Source organism: Charadrius vociferus, unplaced genomic scaffold (assembly GCF_000708025.1).
Source record: "Charadrius vociferus isolate BGI_N301 unplaced genomic scaffold, ASM70802v2 scaffold593, whole genome shotgun sequence".
NCBI classification, from domain to species: domain Eukaryota; kingdom Metazoa; phylum Chordata; class Aves; order Charadriiformes; family Charadriidae; genus Charadrius; species Charadrius vociferus.
In genome coordinates, this window is record NW_009647739.1 from 2,337,853 (window position 1) to 2,339,511 (window position 1,659).

General features: G+C 57.7%; 1 protein-coding gene across 1 annotated transcript in view; it reads left to right on the forward strand.

Moving 5' to 3' along the window:
- Window positions 1-258: 258 nt before the first annotated feature.
- Window positions 259-1,659, forward strand: part of DECR2 (2,4-dienoyl CoA reductase 2, peroxisomal) — a 5,093-nt gene continuing 3,692 nt past the window's right edge. The window contains exon 1 of the mRNA XM_009881972.1: window positions 259-432. Within this exon, the coding sequence (XP_009880274.1) occupies window positions 259-432 (174 nt within the window). The remainder of the gene's footprint in view (window positions 433-1,659) is intronic.

Below are 1,659 nucleotides of genomic sequence, written 5' to 3' on the forward strand. Positions count from 1 at the left end.
TCCGCGGGCGCCGGTGGGACGGAGAGGGTAGACGCTTCCCCTCCCTTGAGGCGGCTGTGGTAACGGAGCTGAGGAGAGGCGGGGTGCAGAGCCCCACAGAGCCCTCATGAGAGCTGTGGGCAGCCCTGCCGGCTGCAGTCTCTGGTGGTTCGTGGGGGTGCGGGAGGCAGGGGCTGGCACTGTCACAGGGCTGGGATAGGTCTCTAGCGTGCTGGGACTCTCCCCCTCTTTGACTCCCACAAGCCTGGAGGAGCAGCAATGCCTCCCCTGCAAGGGCGTTGTGTCACCTTCCACCCGCTCACCGCGCACATCTCTGTGGTCCGAGATGACTGCGAGGAGCCGGCCCTGTGTGATCCTTCTCACCAGCCCCTTCTTTGCAGGCATGGCTGCCGGACGGTTATCGCAAGCCGGAACCTGCAGCGGGTGTCGGAGGTGAGTTCTGTGGGCTTCAGCGGGACAGGCAGGCAGAAGGGACAGCTGTGAATCCCTGGAAATCCTTCTTCCCTCTCCTCTGGCTGGAGCTGGGAGCCCTGGGAGTAGTGGAACGAGAGACATGGCTCACCCATGCTACCCTGTCTTCTCCGAGTGCTCAGGCACGAGCAGGGAGTGGTGATGGGCAGGATGGGTGTGGGTTTAGGGTGGGCTGCACCCACTGCACCTCACAGCAGAGCTCAGTTCATCGCGGTGATACCTTCCCCTAGCAGCTTTGGGAGTGTCTGTTTCAGGTATCGCCTTGCCTTTTTGTTGATGACACAGAAACAAACTGCGGTGAAGGTTTTTCAGCAGGGAAGTGGCAGAACCCAAGGTCAAATGTGAATCTCAGTGTCAAGCAGGGCAAGACCCCCTTGTCCAAACGTTATGTGGGTTTAGGTGGGTACACTGAGCCCCAAACTCTCAGTTATATTGCATGTTGAGACGGAGGGCAGGACGCAGGTCTGGAAAGAAGTGACTGCATTAGACTGTAGCTACCCTGTGGATCAGCTGGGCAGAACAAACACCCACCCCTGCATGTCTGACCCAGGGCTGGAGTTTGGCTGGTCACGGTTTCCATTCCTCGCCGTGGCTTGTGCTGCGGTCTCAGGCTGAAAGCGGCTGTGTGTGGAGTTCACTGAAATATAATAAAGATCAAAATCGGTGCTTGGGAGTGAGCTGGCATGACCCAGCTGCCTCCAGGAGGGGTTAGTGCTGTCATTTCACATTCCCTCATGCTCGCGTGCCAGAAAACAAGCTGCAAAGCTCAGCAGCTTTTCAGTCCTCAGGAGCTGGGGTCTTCTGAGTACACAGGGGCTGCTTGCCCAGGCTCTCGGTGCTCAGTGTATGTGTGTGCTGGACGGGGCTCAAAGCTCACAGAAGAGCCCAGCGAGCCCGAGCAGGAACATGGAACGTTGCTGGGTGTTGCTCAGGGTTGTTGCTGAGTTTGCATGTCCCCTGTGCTTAATTTGCTGGGGAGAGTCACGTTCTTAACAAGCTCCTTGGGGGTGGTTTGTGGCAGACGATGAGCTGCAGAGCTGGCCCGCTCTGCCTCGCAGGCAGACTGGGCAACTGCTCTTTTGCCTACTGACATTTTTGGACCTAAAGGTTAATTATGTCTGGGCTCGTGCCAAAAATGCCTTGTTGGGGTCCAACCTTTGTACTTGCCCTGCAGAGATGTTGCTCGGG